General features: G+C 43.1%; 1 protein-coding gene across 5 annotated transcripts in view; it reads left to right on the top strand.

The window, feature by feature from the left end:
• Positions 1 to 17578, top strand: part of RGS22 (regulator of G-protein signaling 22) — a 94792-nt gene that overhangs the window by 44675 nt on the left and 32539 nt on the right. For all 5 annotated transcript variants that reach the window (XM_019551229.1, XM_019551224.1, XM_019551213.1 and 2 more), the window contains 4 exons: positions 1451 to 1608; positions 2207 to 2312; positions 6333 to 6458; positions 7851 to 7952. In XM_019551229.1, the coding sequence (XP_019406774.1) occupies positions 1451 to 1608; positions 2207 to 2312; positions 6333 to 6458; positions 7851 to 7952 (492 nt within the window). The remainder of the gene's footprint in view (positions 1 to 1450; positions 1609 to 2206; positions 2313 to 6332; positions 6459 to 7850; positions 7953 to 17578) is intronic.

Here is a 17578-nt window from a genome sequence, read left to right as displayed (position 1 = left end):
GAATTTTTACCCAGAGGGTCTCTAGCTGTCCATGCTGGTCGCCAACATCAGCTTGCAGGGACACGATAGGCCCAGGAGGATCGGAGAGGGGCGCCGGGGCGTGACGAGCCCTAGGGGCGCCAGGTGGGTGACAGGCCCAGGGTGCCAGAGAGGGGCACCAGGGCGTGACGAGCCCAAGGGGCACCAGAGAGGGCGCTGGAGGGCAAGGACAGAATAACGTCCAGGAACAACTGCGAGGCTTGGGGCATGCTAAAGGGGAGGTAGGAGGCACGCATTGCCCATAAGGCTGGGGGTGTTGGAGCACCCCACTTGGAACGGAGGTAATACCAGCGCGGTGTCAAGGTGAAAGTAGGCAGCCTCCCTTACTGAACTTTATAAGAACAAAGACGTGGCGGGCGAGAAGAGGGTGCTGGATCACCTTAATTGACATGGCAGGGGGCGCTAGCGAGCTCACGGCCACTCGCAGGCCCCACTCTGTGACACTAAGGGTGTGTCTACACATTGCCCTAAGGCGATGTTACTCCGCCGTGCTTTAGTACTTCCTTTTTGGAAGTACTAAAGCACTGCACAGTAACCCCTGCACTGTGCTATGCACATGGCACATGGTTAGTTATAGCCCCTATAGTGCATGTATGTGCACTTACAGCAGCTGAAATAGAAGGGGTGCAAATTTTGTGCCGGGGCTTTTTGCCTCAGCGCATATGCTCGGACATGCACTTTGTTGTGGAGCAAATTGTGCCACTTTGGGCAAAATAACCCTGCTTGGCTCTTCCTGGATCTGCAGTCAGGGGGAGCTAGAGCCCGGGCCTAACACCTGTGCTATCCCCAGCAGTATAAAAAGGTGCCCTGTCCTGGCCCCATCCGTACAAAAAGCTGCCCTGGCAAGTAGCTCAGGGCTACTCACTCTCAGGAGCTTCTGGGGCCCAGCCAATTGGTACCTGGGGACACTACCCCTTGTGCCAGTTGGACTGCTGAAGCAGCCCTGAGAGTTCCCTGCTCGTGGATCTAGCCTGAGACCCATGGGCAGCACCATGGGCCAAATGATAGGGCTCCATAAGCCAGATCTGGCCCATGGGCTGCATCTTTGACACCCCTGGAATTAGAATTGAAGGGCCGTGATTATTTCAGTGGTAGCTGCTTTGTTTAATATTGGTCACATCAAATGAGATATTCTCTGCTTCCTTCATTCCATTTGCAGAAATCCCACCGATTTCCCAGTTAGAATTTTGTGCAAAGATAGAGGACAAAATATCATTCCCTCTGTTAGAAATTGTATTTTTAACAAGCTGTCATTATTAAAGGGTAATGAGAAAGCTTCAAAAGCACTCATAAAATCTAGTTTACTTATTGCGATTGCAAAAAAACCCCAGTCTGATGGAACAATAAATTTCAGGTAGAGGCAGGAGAATTTATTTTTGAGTTGTCCTGTTTTTTTCTGTTGTCTCTTTAGAGAAGTAAAACCAGTTCACCCCTATTATTAAAACCTGTGATGGATTTATCTTCCAAGAGACCTATAAGATTATTGTCAGCTACTTTGCCACTGAGCCATAGCACTGCAAGTGATGATTCCAGTACTTCCACTACTAAATATGACATTGATGGAAAGCGGTAGGTACATACATCTTTTGTATATCCGATTCATACTAAACATCTCAACTATTTTGCATAGCTTTATGCATGTCTTTTAAGAATCTTATTATTTTTGTAGATCACAACTTTTCAGTTGCCCATTAATTGAATACAGTAATCTTTCCATGGGAGCCCATTACAGGATAATGTGTTACTAGTGGAAATTTCTTCCTAGCCTCACTAGTTTGTATTTTGCTTATGTGATGCAGAAGAAATTATTTCTTCTATATATATTATTAGTTTTTCCAATGCAACTATCGATGCTCTCTTTCTCCACATTAATCTGTTTTTTAAATCTTTTGAAGTACTCTGCTATCCTGTGATATTGTGTTCCACAGAAATTCTGTGTTGTATAAAAAGTATTTCCTTGAATTATACTGAAATTTGTTTCATTAAATGTCTACTTGCTCTTGTATTATGAGACAGGCTAAAGAGTAACATTCTGTTTATATTCTCTATATCATTCATTACTTTTTTAACCTCTCCATCATGACTTCTCTGTGTTTCCTGTCTAAGCTAAACAGTTTAAATCTTTTGTTAAATGATAATGAAACATTTTCATTCTTTACGGGTCCAGGCCAAAATCAGTGACTGACATGATTCAAGGATCTGATTTTACCCATAATAGGGAAGACGTCAAGCTTCCAGGAGATAGAAAATATACATATGCTGAGGTGCTTCCAGTAAGTAGCTCCTGAAGAACTTCCTCCTCTTAAATCTTTGGTTTAAGACATTTCATTTAATAAAATTAAACAAAGGAGAGGTACTCAGTGATTATGGAAAACATGTATAGCTAGTACCATTCAGTGATTTAATTAGAAAACTGATCATTACCACACTCTTTGCCCATAGTAATCACATGGTAGTATCTGATCTCTATAAATAGTAAATAACTAGTAATCTGGATACAGTGCTGGGGTAGTTACAAGTAAAAGTTGACCCTTTAATGGCAATAATGTGCCTAGTAGAATAGTAAAGAGTGAATTATAACATTTGAGAAAGTATATAAAAGTTTGAAGCATAACTTAGAAATGACTACTGCCCTAAAATATGCAGTGATGAAACAGGAATATGTTTCAGATCTAAAATTCTTCTTCACGGGTGAGGCTGTGGGCCCCAGATGACACCAGCATGTGTTGCACAGGCTGCATGCTGTGGGGGTGGGCCCCTTGGACCCCCTTACTGCACAGGCTGCTCCAGCAGCATGCAGACCTCTATCCTCAGCCATGCAGGCTACATTTGCAGGACATGAACCACTCCTCCCCACACCCAACAGGCCTTTCCCCCTTGCACAGCAGTGGGAGAGGTGGCTGCCCAGGCCCATGCCCCTATATATTAACTGCTTGCAGACCCCATGTATACTGTGGGCAACATCTTGGCCCTTTGTGGGCCACATGTGGCCTGCAGGTAGTCAGCTGGGCAGCCCTAATCTAGTCCAACCTCCTGCACAGAAACATGATGTCCTTTTCCTAAGCCATACCAAACATACATACTTTCTGAAAACCACAACTTCCCTAGGCATTTCGAGACCCATTTCATTGTCACTTCCTGCAACTTCATTGGTGTCAGTGGTCACGTGACATCACTCCCTGATGTAACACCACTTCCTGTGAGGTCTCTGAATATGGCTCGCTGGCCCACTGGGTGATAAAAAGTTCGTGATCCGGCCCCACATTCAAAAAGTTTAGACACCCCTGCTTTAGAGGCAGTAATTTTATAAACAAAAAGTACAAGCAGTGAAGAAGAATTTTAGATCTAGGCCCACAGCCTCACCAGATCTGAACAGCCCTGGACTAGCTTATCCTTGAGATCTCTTCCACGTCTCTGCAGTATATGCCTACAATTTCTATTTAATTAACCACAATGACCATGATAAAGTTAGTAAAGGATCTCAAGGATAACCTAGTCCAGGGCAGTTCTCTCCCCTTGCTGCCAGCTGGGGCCCGCGGGCTGGCCCTGCCCACCTCACCTTGCCACTGGCTCCACACTCTGTGACAGCAGCTCTGCGCCCGATGGCGGCTCTGTGGCAGTGCTGCGCCTTGCAGTGGCTCCATACTCTGTGGCAGTGGCTCCATGCTTGGCAGTGGCAATGCACTCCGTGGTGGCTCCGTGCTTAGCAGCGGCTCTGCCGCGGCTCTGTGCTTGGCGGCAGCTCTGCGTCCAGTGGCAGCTCCATGCTCCACGGTGGTGGCTCTGCTGTGGCTCTGCACTCAGCAGCAGCTCCATGATCCGCAGTGGCAGTGCCACCATGGGCTGGATAAAATGGCTTGGTGGGCTGCATGGTGGCCTGTAGGCCGCATGTTGGATAAGCCTACTTTTAAACAACCCCCTGCCTCCAGTAACCCTTCAGAAAGCCAGACTGCACAGAAGAGCTTTTGTTTTCAGTATTTGCTAAATTGAGAAGAAATAAGGAAGAAGGATGTCTGGGTTTGGCAGCTTGCTGCTTCCGAAAGTCACATGAACAATGTGGTATGTCCAAGACTTTCCGTGCTGGTTGAACATTTCAAGTGTAGCCTATGCTGCTCTTTCACAGTACTGGGATCACAATTCAAGAAATAAACTGTAGAGCTTATGATCAGCTGAGTGGAAAATTACTTGATTTTTTTTTCCTATTAGAATTGTACTTTTACTTATTCCTTTACTTAAACACTTTTGTTTTCTGAACAAGGGAAAGGAGAGCAGCCTGATAATCAGAGTCAAGTTATATCTATATTTGGGCATCTAATATTCAGAAATTATTTACAACACAGCCACAAATATCAGCCTATTTTGTATATCACTATCACCTTTCCAGGCTTTTCTTTCTCTTGTTGAGAGGAAGAGAGGACCCACCATGGCTCTCACGGTGGGTATTCAAGAGGCTACAGTGATCTCAACCTATTTCAAAGTCACAAGCTTCCCAAAGAAACTTGCCTTCTCACAAGACCCTTTCCTTCAACAAGCCCTGCCTATCCCTTCCTCCTCTGCCATTTTTCTTGAGCTTTCTGTTGGGGAGAAGCCTGTTTTCTTTACTCATCAACTTGCAATTTCCCTTGTTTTCTTCATGGGGTTGTCATAATAGACCTAGTATCCCTCAACTCTTTCTGTAGTTACCCTCAAAGAAGCAAGAGGGTTTCTTACCCTCCACTGAACACATGGTTTTATTGCTGCCCCCAGAAGGTTAACTGAGGAAAACAGGAATACTGTATTTACCTTAAACCTAGATGTCTGAATTTAAAATGATCCCCCTATAATTAGATTCTAGACATGGAACATTCATAAATTAGTTATAATTTTCCATGTATAGAATCTAATATTGGAGTGCTGTCTTAAATTCACCACCCCCCACCACCACTTCAGTGGGGCAAGCAGTGGCAGGGGGACAGGCACATAGTAGGGGGAGGACTTGGTGGGCAAGTCAAGTGGTTTTACCCCTCCCCCTTGGCCCCTGCTGCCTAACTTCCTTCACTTGCCTCCTGTTGCCTACGCACCATGCTTGTGTGCCCTAGTGCTTGCCTCCACCCTCCTTGGTCCCTGCCTCCCCATGCCTGCATCCCTGGCCACCTGCACCCCTGTGCCCCCCCCGTCCGCCTGCTTGACTCCCCTGCTGCTAGTCCCATGCTGCCACCTCTGTAATTCCACTGCCTGCCTTCCTGCCACCCCACCACTTATCTTCCAGCTCCGGTCCTGCTTCAGCCTGGGGCAGAGAGCACATGGTTGCTCCAGTCCCAGCCTGGCCACACAGCAGCTGTTGCAGTGGCAGCAGCTTAGGCTGGACTTTGGAGCTGAAGCTGGAGTGGAACTGCTGCATAGGTGGGTTGGAGCCAGAGCAACCATGCTCTCTGTGCCCTGGGCTGCAGTGGGGCTGAAGCCATGCCAGAGATGGAGGTGGCACCGGAGCCAAAGTCAGAGCTGGATAGTAAGAGGTGGAAGCAAGGAAAGAGGGGAATGGGCCAGAGAAGGGGGCAGGCAGTAGCTGTGGGCCGGGTCCAGAGTGAGAGCTGCAGCAGCTGCCTGCCCCCTACTCATACTAGAATCCAAGATGAGGAGGTTCACCCCATGTTAAATGAAGGGAAAAAAACCTGTCTTGGATTTGAATAAATACAGTAATTAGGCTGAACTATATGTTATACAAAGAGGTAGTTAGCCTTCTTAGTCTGAAGTCAGGCAGAAGCAGAATCTATGTGCACCTAACTGAGAGTACATCAAAGATGTATAGCATGAGCTTTTATAAGTGGAGGACTTACTTTATCAGATCCTATGAAGGGACCCAAAAAGCCACTAGTAAACTTCCCTTGGTTCAAAACACTGTAGCCTCTCTACTAACGTGAGGCAGCTATTGTGAGTAGGTAACAACAATGTATAGTGATATAGACTCCTCTACTTTGTTCCCCAGGCTCAAAGAGCTGATAGCAGAAGTGAGGACACTAACTATTTTCACATTCCCATTCCAAAGGACCACCTGAAAGATGTCTTAATCTCTTGGAATTACTTTACTATCCTGCATACCTCTTGCTCTCCGTTTGTTCTTACTATACTGAGTCTTGATACTCATAGAACAATGGGGATGGAACATTATGCACCATTTGTATAGGTGGTACAAAATAAATGCTAGTTATCTGGAATAAACATATCCATCGAATGAGCACCCTTCCCTCACCTGAACTTATTGACATCTAAGAAAAACGTAAACTGCATTATTGTTGTTGTATATTGTTGTCTAGGGTAAAAGACCCACAGATAGCATGGTCCTAGGGGGATTTAAAATGGAAAGCATGCTGCAGTCACTTTATGTGGAGAACAAAGCAGGCTACTTCTTCACACGCTTCTGTGAGAAGTCAGGGAATAAGGTATGGAGCATTGTCCTATCTTCTGATGTTTTAGTCCACTATTGACTGAATACCAAACTATCAAGGGTGTCTGGGGGAAAAAAAGACTGATGATGACTGGATGAATTCACTGTGAGGTTGCAATCCCTTACTGCAAAATGATTTGCATATTCTGAAACCAAAGATGGGTTTTAACCAAACTGACAGATCCTAAATATCATAATTCTATTTGAGATCACTGCCTTTCAGTTTGTCAGAAAGAAATAAGCTCAAATCCACAGAAATATTTAAATAATGGAATATCTACTGTGCTGTTTCTCATGACAACCTGTCTCCTTTTTGCTGGATCTGCTAGTAATATGCAGAAGGGTGTAAATGGAGGGTGGTTGAAATGAGTCATCAGCTTGAGTCAGTGCTTGCAGGTTTGGAAGAAGCAGTAAGTCTCTAAGGAAGATTGGAATAAAGTAAGGCTGAGGACTTGTCTCAGTAGAAAGTAGTTTTATCCTGGGGCTCCTTAAAGATGTTCCTCTAGAAATACCTTTGACTGGTCCGAAAACAGTAGCCAACATTTTCACAGCTGGATGCTTTATACTAGCTTCCTAAACTCATATTTATATTTAAATAAAAGTGGCTTGAGTTTTCCAAGGGGGTTTTTATCCACAAACCCTGTACTAGCAGGTATACTCCTCCCTCGAAAATCAGTGAATTTTTATGTAGATCCTTTCCAAGCTGTGGAACTTGTTGCAGTCAGAGGTCAGGCTGTGCATAGTTCTTACAACCTACAGATTATGGTGCATCTCTTTGTTGTCATATTTTGATGCAGCCCCAGCTATGGGATCTTGGGGCAGTTGCCAGATCTAAACCCCACAAGTACTTGATTAAAACAGAGGTGGGGGGAAGATCTAGCCCCTTCTTCTGAAGTATTTTTTGATTTTTTTTTTGAATCTATGACTAGGAGCTGAGACATGGTGCCTCAGAAATGCATAAAGTAAAAATGGAATGATAGTCACAATAACATGTGTCAAGTATAAAACATTTAATTGTCTCAGTTATTGCTGCAAAATGCTGTTCCACCATGGCAAAAGTTTGGCATGTCCATTATCAACATTTCTTCTTACATGCTGGCTTTATGCCACTAAAATGTGGTTACTTTTCAAATGTTAACTATAATGTTAACAATTGTAATGGCCAATTATGCACAAGGATATAATAAAAGATACAGTATCATAGTGATGATGCCACGAAATATGTTGTCTTGCTGCCAGTATGCAACAGAAGATTAAATCCATCTTAAATTGAACTTGATTTATGATGACCCCAAGGAGCTAAACAATTACTTGCATTGGAAACCTCAGCTTTTATAAAGTCCTGATAATTGGGTAGCAATAACTTACATTCTTTTTCCATCTGTAGCTGTGGAAGAACAGTACGTACTTTTGGTTTGACCTACAGACTTATCATCAACATTTCTACCAAGAAACCCTTCATCCCTTTAAAATATGCAAGCAAGCTCAAGTAAGTTGTACATAATGTGTTTTCCCTTCATGAATATATTTGTTCAATTTAAATCTGTATAAAGAAGGCAGAGGAAGTTAAAGCATTCCAAAATCTCTTCAACCCACAGCAAAGGAAGTTTGAGGTTGTGGACAGTGAAGGCAGCTTTAAATTGTTACCATGGAATTGCTTGATTTAAATGCTAGCCAGGCACGGTTTGGCTCTTAGGATCTGTTTCCAGTTTTATCTATTTATTCAGTTTGCTTAATCTCCTTTTGCTACTCATTGTCAATGTTGTCTCTTCTTGGAGTATAGCCATCTCCCAGTTTTAATGCTGATAACATTTTTTTTTTTGGTAAATAAGCCGATAGAATTGTACCTTTTGTTCCTGTCTCCCATGAGGGTTAGAATTTCAAATTCTGTGGGCTAGGCCTTGGTATTGAAGTTAGCCAAGAAACGAATAGTTTTCAGTCCTGTTTGCCTTTTCTAAAAATCCACCAGTTGTTACTGGACTTATACAGTTACCTACTCCCTGCTGCTCATACCTCTCATAGGCTGTAGGGTGCATACAGATACAAGTGCTTCACTGACTGTCTGCTGTAAATTAAGGAGTAATGAAAAGGACTTTTTTTTTAGGTGTAGACCATCCATGCTGATAACTTAGTAATTGGCTGTAGAAAATTGATCAATAGTGATGTGGGGAAAGGATACAGGAATGTGCTATTGTCTTAACTGTGCCAATCAACATTCTTGCCACTTTGATAAACCTCCATCTCTCTCTCTCTCCCCCTCCCCCTCCCCTTTCGGGACAGCATGGCGGGGGAGGGGGGAAGGTGTAAGGTGTATGGTGGGGGGGGCTGCAGCCACAAATTTGCTGTAGCCCCTTCCCAGCACAGCCTTACTCCACTGGAAAGAGCTTGGTGGAGCAGGGGGCACATGCTCCCCTTCCCCCCTCCCGCCGTGCTGCCCCGGACAAGTGACAGGAGCAGCAGCAGGAGCTACCAGGTGAGCGAGTGAGCACTGGATGAGCTGCTGGACCAGCGGCTCCTGGCCAAGCAGTGCGCAGTGGCAGGAGCTGTTCTCCTCCCTCCACGTGCGCCCTGTATGAGCTGCGGCACCACCCTGTGCCTGCTCCGCCCTGGCTGGGCAGCACCTGCCCCAGCCCCCCTCACTGTGGGGGCCTTGATCTGCCCCCCCCTTCCCTTCCTTTTCCTCCCCTCTCCCCTTCCACCACACCAGACTTACCAGCTGGAGGCAGCTCTCCACGCAGCCTGCATATCGGAAATCAGATCAGTATCGGCTGATGTGTATCTTAAAAATTGACTATTGGTATCCGCCACAAAAATCTCTATCGGTGCACCCCTACTGATAACCCTCATAACTCTTCTTTACCTGTGGCAGGTTAGGGTGTTTAAATGTCTTTCTGCAATATGCCTTGTAGTTGTACGACAAAGCTGACTGTCTGTGTAACCCTTCTGTCAAGAACAGGATGGCATCAACAAGGGCTGAATTCCATTTAGAGGTTTTATGCAAATCTTCCATCTTGGCTCAAGTCCCCACCCAGGAACCTAGAAAAATAAAAGCTGCTTAGGGTGTTCCAGTGTGAACAAACCTCCCCACTCACAAGCAATATTAGCTAAACTAAAACAGGGTTTATTAGAAGTGAAGGAAATGGGACAACAAACAGTCTTAGAAAAAAACTTTTAATAGTCAGTAGCCCACCTCAACCAACTAGTAACAGTTTATCACAGTTAATGTGTTCACAGTTCTCTCTTAGTCCCATACAAGATGAATTTGGAGGCTAATTAAGCTAGTGTAGCTACTAGTTCAACCTTTCCTCTTGCTTTACTGCCACTGGGGCATACTGCACTGCCATTGCTGCTGCTCTTCACCATCCCTACAAAGCCCTGTTTCTAGCTGCTGATGCAGCCCAGCTTTCTATTACCTTGAGCAAGCTCAAGGATTTTAGCTTTTTTAGAATCTTTTAGATATAAGTCTCAACCTGATCTACTATGTGTGCTCCAAGCATTTCAGCTATTTTAGAAACAGGTGGGTAACAAGCCTCAACCTGAACCTATTACAGAGGTTTGTACATCATGAGTACTCTTCCCTATAATGGTTGATGACAAAGTGCAATATCATCCCATAGGATAGCTAGCTCCTGGAGAGAGTTTCCCCCAAGCCTCCTTTGTCACCCCTGAGCTGAGGGTCCCCTCACCTTAGACCTCCACACAAGTCACAGTACATACTTCCCTTGGCAACCTTTGCCCCACGTTGTTACCCGTATAAACTTTACAGTTTTAGAAAGGAAGGTCAGAACACACAAACCTAATTCACCTATCCCCTTACATTCAGACTGTTTCAATGCAGTCTAAATGAGTCACACAGGTAATACAGGCACAAAGAGTTCCTGCTCCATTGACCATTCCTATCAATATGGATATGGAAGTAAGGGACACAGTTCCCAACTGTCTGACCAAGCACACGGATAGGGATAGACAGATAGACATCACAGAGCAGCATAGAACAACAAGATTTCTTAATAGGGTTACATGTAGTTTTAGGAATAGGTTAGATGTGGACTTGTATGGCATGGTTTATATAGAGATGATCCTGCCTTGAGCAGAGGGTTGGACTAGATGACCTCTGGAGGTCCCTCCCAGTCCTACTTTTCTATGATTCTATGATAATAGGAATTAGTAAAAACTAATACATTAAGTAATTATTGCCACTTTTGGCCGATGTCCAGAAAACATAAAAAGGTTTAGGGATCAGCTTCTGATGTTAACACAAACATGGGACTCAAAGGCTGTTGTGCTGGACCAAAACAACCTCAGGGAGATACCAGTAAAGTAAACTAGGTGCCCTTTTGTCTGTAATTTCACCTTCCTTTATGCATGGTTTATAGGGAGATTCAGTAGCTGGGTTCCATTAGGAAGAACTGAGTCAGAACTGTCCAACTGGTGGCTGGTGAGGGGAGGGCATGTCACCCAAGGGCCCTGGCAGCTGCCTTTCCTGTTGCCATGCAGTGGGGGAAGCCTGGGAGGTCATGTGCTGTCAGTGCTGGCTGCACAGTGCTGCCTGCAGGGGGTGCTGTGTGCCACTAGCATAGCCCATGTTGTAGGGGAGATTTGGGGTCGGGGGGAGTGCCCTGGTAGCATGTGGTCAGCATGGTGTGCAACCCAGGGGCTGCATACTGGCTCTGCCTGTGGCCCCAGCCATGCTGACGTTGGACAGCCCTGAGTTAAATTAAAGGGGCTGATTCTCATTCACTGTAGGATTACTGGTTCAGTCCTGTTAATCTCATACAAGACCTATATAAAGCCTGGTAATCTGGAAGAGTGAGGGTAGGGTAGGGTAGGGTCACAATGCACCTATGACTTGCTGCTTTATGCCAGATCCAGATGCATGCCTCCGTTCTTCTGTGTGTCCTCATTCAAATGTTCTCATCCCTGGGTTAGAAGGAAGTGTTATAGTAACTCACAGGTAACGAACACTGAACTAGTCTAAGTGGCAATGATTTTGAGCTTTTATTTTATTCCTAAAATTCAGGAATGTGATGTTTGAGAATCTGAAAATTTTGTGTCAGTGTCAGCCTTAGATCAAAATGTTCATACCTAGATGCCTACATTTTTTACTTTTAGCTCCATATTTAGGCACCTAGCTATTAGAAACTCATTTTAACCTGTTTTCCAGAGGAGCTGAGTACCCACAAATAACATCAAAGCTGATGAGAGCTGCTGGTATTCAGCACATTTGAAAAATCAGATCATTTTACAGGGCCGAACTTAGGGACCAAACTTCAGATTTGAAATTTTCAGTCTACTCTCATTCTTTGTTGCCCTGAATTGTGGGCTCATCATTTATATCAGTGTAAAGTGAATGTAAAACACTGCTGTTGTGATATGATTGTATTTTATACCTACTTTGTACTCACTTTCTTCTGGAGTCAGCAGTTCCTTAGTCAGTTTTCTTTTTCTTATTTCCAGCCCTGGCCTGCTGGTGACAGCAGAACATCATAAAATCAGTATTACTAGGGAATTGCAGAAAGCTACATACACATAAGCATTAAAGTAAATACATCAAAACAAAATATGTGAAACTGTTCCATTAGCATAACTAACAGCTGAAATGTAACATAACAAATCAACACATGTGCTGCAACATTTGGTATCATTCTTGAGTTTGCCTTTTAAGGCTGCACAAAAATTATTCTTGTTTTCATTGGAACACAGAAGAGAGTCAAGCTGAATCCAGTGTAAAGGGCCTGCTTATGGAAAAGATGCCTTCCCAAATTTTGTGCTCACCTTTGGCACAATGAGACAATTATTCCAATTACTTCTAAGAGGATGCCAATGAGATTCTCATAGCACATTGTCATATTTGTTTTGCTATTTACTACAAAAAAAAGAGACCTAGAGTATTTCATAATTATTCTGCACATAATTATTAAAAGCAAGAATAAACTTTGATCACTGTATATACTTGTTCAGGGTTTCTTATTTCTTAGATATTTTAATCTTAGTTTTATGATAGACTAATATGCTTTCCAGGGTGCATGATGGTATGTTCAGTGCAAGAAAATAAAGTGAGGATTTAATGTGATGCTCTTGAAAAAAAAAGGGTACCAGTAATCATCCAGAAATATATGGCTAGTAATTATTCAGAAATGTATGTGGTTATTTCACTGTAAACACACATGTTGGAGTGTAAAATGAATTGGAAAAGAAAACCAGTAAAGAAACATACGTTGCAGTCTGCTATGAAAAATAGTTATTTAGGGTTAGAAAAATGTTAGACCATTATGGGAAATACTATATTTTAATACCAGAGTCAGTTTAGATAAAGAGAGTTATCATTATCATGAACGTGTTCAGGAACAATACAAGGAATTCAAATTTCATTTCTTTTGTGTTTTATGCATAACCCTAATTCTTCTGAGATTATATACCAGCTCGGGACAAGTTTAAACTAAAGCCCAAGACTTTGCACACTCTTGAATTCAAAATCCAGATGTAGATCCTAATCTGAATTCCCGAAAAATTTGGTATCGTCAGATTTGCTCTGTTATAAATAATTTCAAGATGCACACTATGATCAGGATTCTAGATCTGGGGTTTGGTTTGGACCCATCACTAACTTTTATACATTCACAGAAAATACATAGCTGGAAGGTAGGAAAATTCTTTCCATGTTTCACTGAAGGAACGAAACCCTGAATAAATGAAGTTTGGTGTGCATAGAATTTTACATGAACAAAGATTTTTTTTTCACTTTATATTCATTTGATTTAAAATGTTTTTCTTTCTTTATAATGTGCAATATAATAGTCTATTGATTATTTAGAACACTGGCCAATATAGGAATTACATTCTCCTGGTGAGAATCTTGAAGCCAGAATACTTTCCAGTGTTGCTCTTCCTAGGCATGGAGAACAAACAGGGTTACTGATAGATCCATCCTTTAAGCGGATACAATATGTTCTTCCCTCTGCTTCTGGCTGGCTCCGCTGAGCAGTGCAGAAGGTAGAAGGGTAAGCTCTTTTCTCTCCTCAGAGGTGACTAGCACCATTAGATGTGAAACCTCACAGTCCTTACATTCAGGTTGGTGTATGTCTGTAGCTGGGACTAACTCCTGCACAGGAATACTAAGGCTACTGTACTCTTCTTTTCCCCTCTATCCCCTATGCATCTACACAGGCACTTCAGTACATTATGGTCTTATATTTTGCATGGGGGCTGTCACATCATGGTGGTGGGCATAATATAAAAAAAAGAATGCCAAATCCTCAGCTGATATAAATCCTCCAGTGGCATAAATCTCCATAGTTTTTTTGAAATCGGTGAAACCATGTCTATTTATACCACCAGGCAATCTGGCCCTTTAGTAAGGGAAAACTGGAAGAACTCTTTTGTACCTAATTTACACATGAAAACTGTGTTGTCTGGTAAGCAGTAATGGCACAAAGTGTGCCTTTACTTATGCCCTGATTCTACAGCAAATCTGCATGTGAAACGGAACTGAATTGGGTGGAAGTTCCACATGAAGAGTAACTGCAGAACAAGGCTGCTGTTGCAAAAATAGTGAGTTTAGGTCCTGTAAAAAACTTATGGCAAGCATGATTACCTACGCAAACATAGATTTGGTTTTGCCCATTTCTAACCCAAAAAGAAATCTAAGCAGCTACATTTCACACACATAATAACATGTCAGAGAAAGAACAGTTCCATGCAACAAATGTGATTTTTTTAAAGCCACTTTAAAATACTGCTAGCCTTTTAAAGTAGAAGCTTTAATGTATGAAAGACAGTAAGACATAATTTGGGTCCTCTTTGCCATTTCACAACTCCCATATGTAATTTTATGTATTATAACAAGTGGACAAATGTAACCCTAACACTTTCTAATTTGACTTGAATAAAATGGCTAACTCAATTTTAAGATGGCCATTTTATAGATACCACATCTTTATATGGTTGGACTGTTTCTTTTTAACTTGGCTTTTTTACATGAGAAATGTTTTGGATCAGATAAAATATGATGTAATTATAACTTTATTAGTTTTAGGGTTCTTCATAATAACTTCCAAGGTTTGACATCACTCTGTCTAGTTGGTGCTGTATCTGTTAAATTTCAATTTATTTTGGAATTAGCTGAGCGTGGCCTAATCTATGACAGAACTTGGTGGGTTTCTTCAGCTAATGCTGTACCTATGGGTAGAATAGGGGTGAAATTCTGCCTGGGGATTACAGACTACAGTCATTAAAAAATCTAAATGTAGGATTCCAGTCATGAAGGCTCCTTAAGTGTTAGTGTGGAATCAGGAGATTTTAAAGAACCCCTGATAAATTTATCAAGTTATTTGGGCCCAAAATAAAATGGGGTTTTTTGTCTTTTTTTTTTTTTGAAATGGAGAGGCTGACCAACCCCAACATGGTAGTCTTTAAAAAATGTAAACTACTCAAATATTCTCTTTCTGTGATAGTCCCAAACATGCAAATATTTTTGCTAGTGCTTGAAAAGCAGAAGGTAAAAACTGTTTGGTCAAACTGAGTGATAATAAAGAAGAGGCCTGTATTGTCGACTGATGTAAATTGTGGTAGCCCCATTGAAATTGGTGAGCTATACCAATTTATAGCTACTGAGAATATGGCTCCAAAGGTTCTATTGGTTCTTTAAATTTTATTTTTGGCTTTGATAATACAAAGTCTTGGGGATAACAAAAGTAAACTGGACTCATGCCTGGGACTCGATGATCTCCCGAGGTCCCTTCCAGCCCTGATGTCTATGAAATCTATGAAACTATGCTCTAAAATTATATGAATTTTACCAGAACAATGACCCTTTTTATTCAATTTTGTAGTCCATCCAGTCAGAGTTATATAGGCCAGAAGAAATTTCTCTACTACAGGGGTGGCCAAAATATGGCCTGTTGAGGGATTCTATCCAGCCTGTGGCAGGTCCCTTGGCCCCACCTGCCCCAGGCATGGGGAGCAGCCTGGGCCGTGGTGCAAGCGGCCAGGTTGCCACTCCCAGGCATGAGGCAGGGTGGGGGCAGCACAGCAGCTGGACCTGGCTCTCTGGCAGCTCCCATGGCAGTGGCTTACTCTGCCTGGCTGCTGCTGCACTCTGTCCTCACTGCTGGACCTGACCCCACTGCCTTGGCACCCTGGCCCATTTGCCCTACACCCACTGCCAAAGGTACTGGATAGAGCGGGCAGGCAGGTAGGACCTCCATGGAGACCAGCCCAGGACCCCTAAGTGCAGGGCACACTTGCCTGGGTGGATGGTATGGGCTGTAGGGAGTGGAGTCTGGGAGTGGGGCAGGCAGGACCCCGGCCAGGATTGTGGAGTGGTGACAGTGTGGGGCTCAGGCAGAGCTGTGATCTGCTCCCTGCATGTCCCTCCCCATGGAACTGGTACCCCCACATCCCACCATGCTGGGCCAGGTCGGGACTCTACAACAGCTCCCCAAAACTCCTTAATTGGCCCTCCATCCCGAATAATTGCCCACCTCTGCTGTACTAACTGATGTTTCTGGTTTTTCTGTTTTTTCAGTGCTTGCATTTGAGGTAAATTATGGATCATTTTAAAAAGGAAATACAGGTGTATGTCAATGTTTAAACACATCATTATAAATAAATACAAGTTTGCCTTCTCTGAAGACTTATGCTACAAAAGTGAAACACTCTTAAGACAGAAATATCTTTGGGGCTCATCTCCTGACTTCTCTATTGTCAAGTGGTAATCACAAGAGTTTTTCTGTGATTATTGTATAAAAAAGCCATTAAAATACTTTTCTTGGGAAGGCCTAAGGGCTCAGTCGTACCCTCTTATTACCTGACGTGGACCTCTGTACCATGGCAAGGCCCTACTAAAATCAGTGGGGCTCAGCACAGCAGAGGATTGTGTTAGATTACAAAGCAAAAATGGAATTATTTTAAATTTGATTTTTATGAATTTAAACTTAATATTGAAAATGATAATCTTGCACTTTACAGACCAACCAGAACAAAAAGTAATTAACTTTTCCAAAATGTTCCAATTTGTACATTTCCCCAAAGTGTATATTGTGTGATAGATCAATGCATTCTGTTATTATTAAATGTTGTAGTAATAACAAACTGGAAGTCATGCACAAAAATCCATATTTGTTGCTGCTGTTGTGATTTCCTGAACATAACTCAGGATCAGCAGGTGTGCTTGTGTAGGCATTATGTTATATATGATTTTGACATCAAGGCAGCTTTTAATAAATGGAAACAAGGAAGTCATGGAGCTGTGACAGACGCTATGAACTTTGTCTACACGTGCATTTTCGTATGTCTAAACCTGATGCATCTTCACTTAAGGCAATTTAGGCATGCGTCTACACTTGGATGCACTAATATGCATTAAGGCACACACAATTTAGGTGTGAATAGCTAAGTTGCATTAGCACACGTGCAGATGCACATTAACATGGTGTCTGTCCATTGATGCATACTGCATTAGTGCGCATTAGCAGTTTGCTGTGCATTAGCAGTAAGCTTATGTAACTTAGCTATTTGCATAAATTTGATACCTGCTTTATGCTCAGGTATCAAATTTATGCTCGAATAGTCTAAATTTGCCATTTTTAAGGGGCATTGAGGGCATGCACGTGTAGATATGTGCCCTTAATGCACCTTAAATTGGGATAATATGCATTAAATGCACATGTGTAGACACGCCCTATATTTTGGAAAAATTAGTAGCATGGAAGGAATAGAAAAATAGAGCCAGTGTTGCTGTCACAGGGGCACTTAGGTGCCCTGTTCCTAGAATGAGATTAAGGAGCCGCCAATCACCGGGGCAACTCAGGTGCCGGTTGCTGTAGCAACCAGGACGGTCAGGTGACTGGAAAGGGGCAGGGCCGGGCCTATATAAACAGCCCAGGCCAGAGCCTGGAGGCAGTTCCCTCCAGACAGCTGCAGGAGCAGGAGCTCTGCGGGAGAGCTGAGCAGGCCGAGTGGATGGTTGCTGCCTGACCACGCAGACCGGCTGCAATGATGCAGGGGAAGAGAGAACCCTAAGGGAGGTATGGCTAAGAGCCAGTGTGGCACGGAGTTTATATTGTGAGCCAGAAGGCTCCTTGTGGTTATGTTACAGCTGTTTGGCTCTGGGTT

Source organism: Crocodylus porosus, unplaced genomic scaffold, assembly GCF_001723895.1.
Source record: "Crocodylus porosus isolate Cpor-Errol unplaced genomic scaffold, CroPor_comp1, whole genome shotgun sequence".
NCBI classification, from domain to species: domain Eukaryota; kingdom Metazoa; phylum Chordata; order Crocodylia; family Crocodylidae; genus Crocodylus; species Crocodylus porosus.
The sequence above is the reverse complement of the archived record's forward strand: the minus strand, read 5'-3'. Positions and strand labels throughout refer to the sequence as shown.